We start from the raw sequence: 869 nt of genomic DNA, 5'->3' as shown, positions 1-869 counted from the left end.
CACGCGTAAGCCGCTTACCAGGGACGCAAACTTTTTCACATTCTTTCTGCGTGTTAAATCTGTTCTCGTTGCCTCCGCAGCCGCCGTACCAGAACCGGGCGCAGCTCTTGGTCTCGGGGTCGTAGTACCACTTCAGTACGAAGCTCCTGCAGGTCCCCTCATCTTTTTGCAGCCGGCAGATATCCGTGACTGCGGGTAAAAGCAGGAGCAAGAAGAGTCAGCAAGAGCAGTCCCGGGTGAAACGCAGCCCCTCTGGATGGATGTGCGCGGTAAAGAAATGCCTGGGAGCAGGGCTGGCATGCAAGCTGAGAAAGGGCAACCCCGCCATAGACTTTGCACGTCTCCTGTGACTAAATCCCGTCTCCTCGTTTGCAAGGAGAAGGTCTTTGGGTGTCTTTGCCCGAGAGGACGCCAGCCCTCAATCCACAAGCCTTCGCTTCGTGTTGCTGTCGTGCAAGAAGAGTGCCGCACGGCAGCGCTTGTCTGCAAATCCCCGGGATTTGCAGGAAATGAGTTGGCAGGTCTCGGAACTGGGAAAGGACTGGCTGGGCTGCAATGGAAAGTATCTATCTGCACCGTCATTTTCCTGCTAAAAAGTCTGGCGTCCCCGGAAAAGAGAAATCTTCCATGTGAAGATGCTCCCGGACATACCACGCGCTGCCCTGTGGCATCCTGCATCCCTGGCTAAGCGAGCAGGGAGCAACATAACAAAGTACCGGCCGTGTTAAAATGAAATCGCTAAATAATAAATGAAAAAAAGTAAAAAAAAAAAAATCCGGTATTAGCCACTAATTTACTGTCAAGTCGCAAACAAGGTATGCATCCCCTGCAGACAGGGATGGAGAAGCAGCTCGTGCCAGCTCCGCTCA

At 52.9% G+C, this 869-nt stretch overlaps 1 protein-coding gene across 1 annotated transcript in view; it reads right to left on the bottom strand.

Moving 5' to 3' along the window:
• Nucleotides 1–18: 18 nt before the first annotated feature.
• Nucleotides 19–869, bottom strand: part of LOC104620040 (collagen alpha-3(VI) chain-like) — a gene marked incomplete at both ends in the record, with an annotated part of 9639 nt that continues 8788 nt past the window's right edge. Inside the window, one exon of the mRNA XM_010286120.1 lies at nt 19–189. Coding sequence (XP_010284422.1) covers nt 19–189 — 171 coding nt within the window. The remainder of the gene's footprint in view (nt 190–869) is intronic.

This window comes from Phaethon lepturus, unplaced genomic scaffold (assembly GCF_000687285.1).
Source record: "Phaethon lepturus isolate BGI_N335 unplaced genomic scaffold, ASM68728v1 scaffold40874, whole genome shotgun sequence".
NCBI classification, from domain to species: Eukaryota; Metazoa; Chordata; class Aves; order Phaethontiformes; family Phaethontidae; genus Phaethon; species Phaethon lepturus.
Note: the sequence above shows the minus strand (reverse complement) of the source record. Positions and strands in the feature narration are given on the sequence as shown.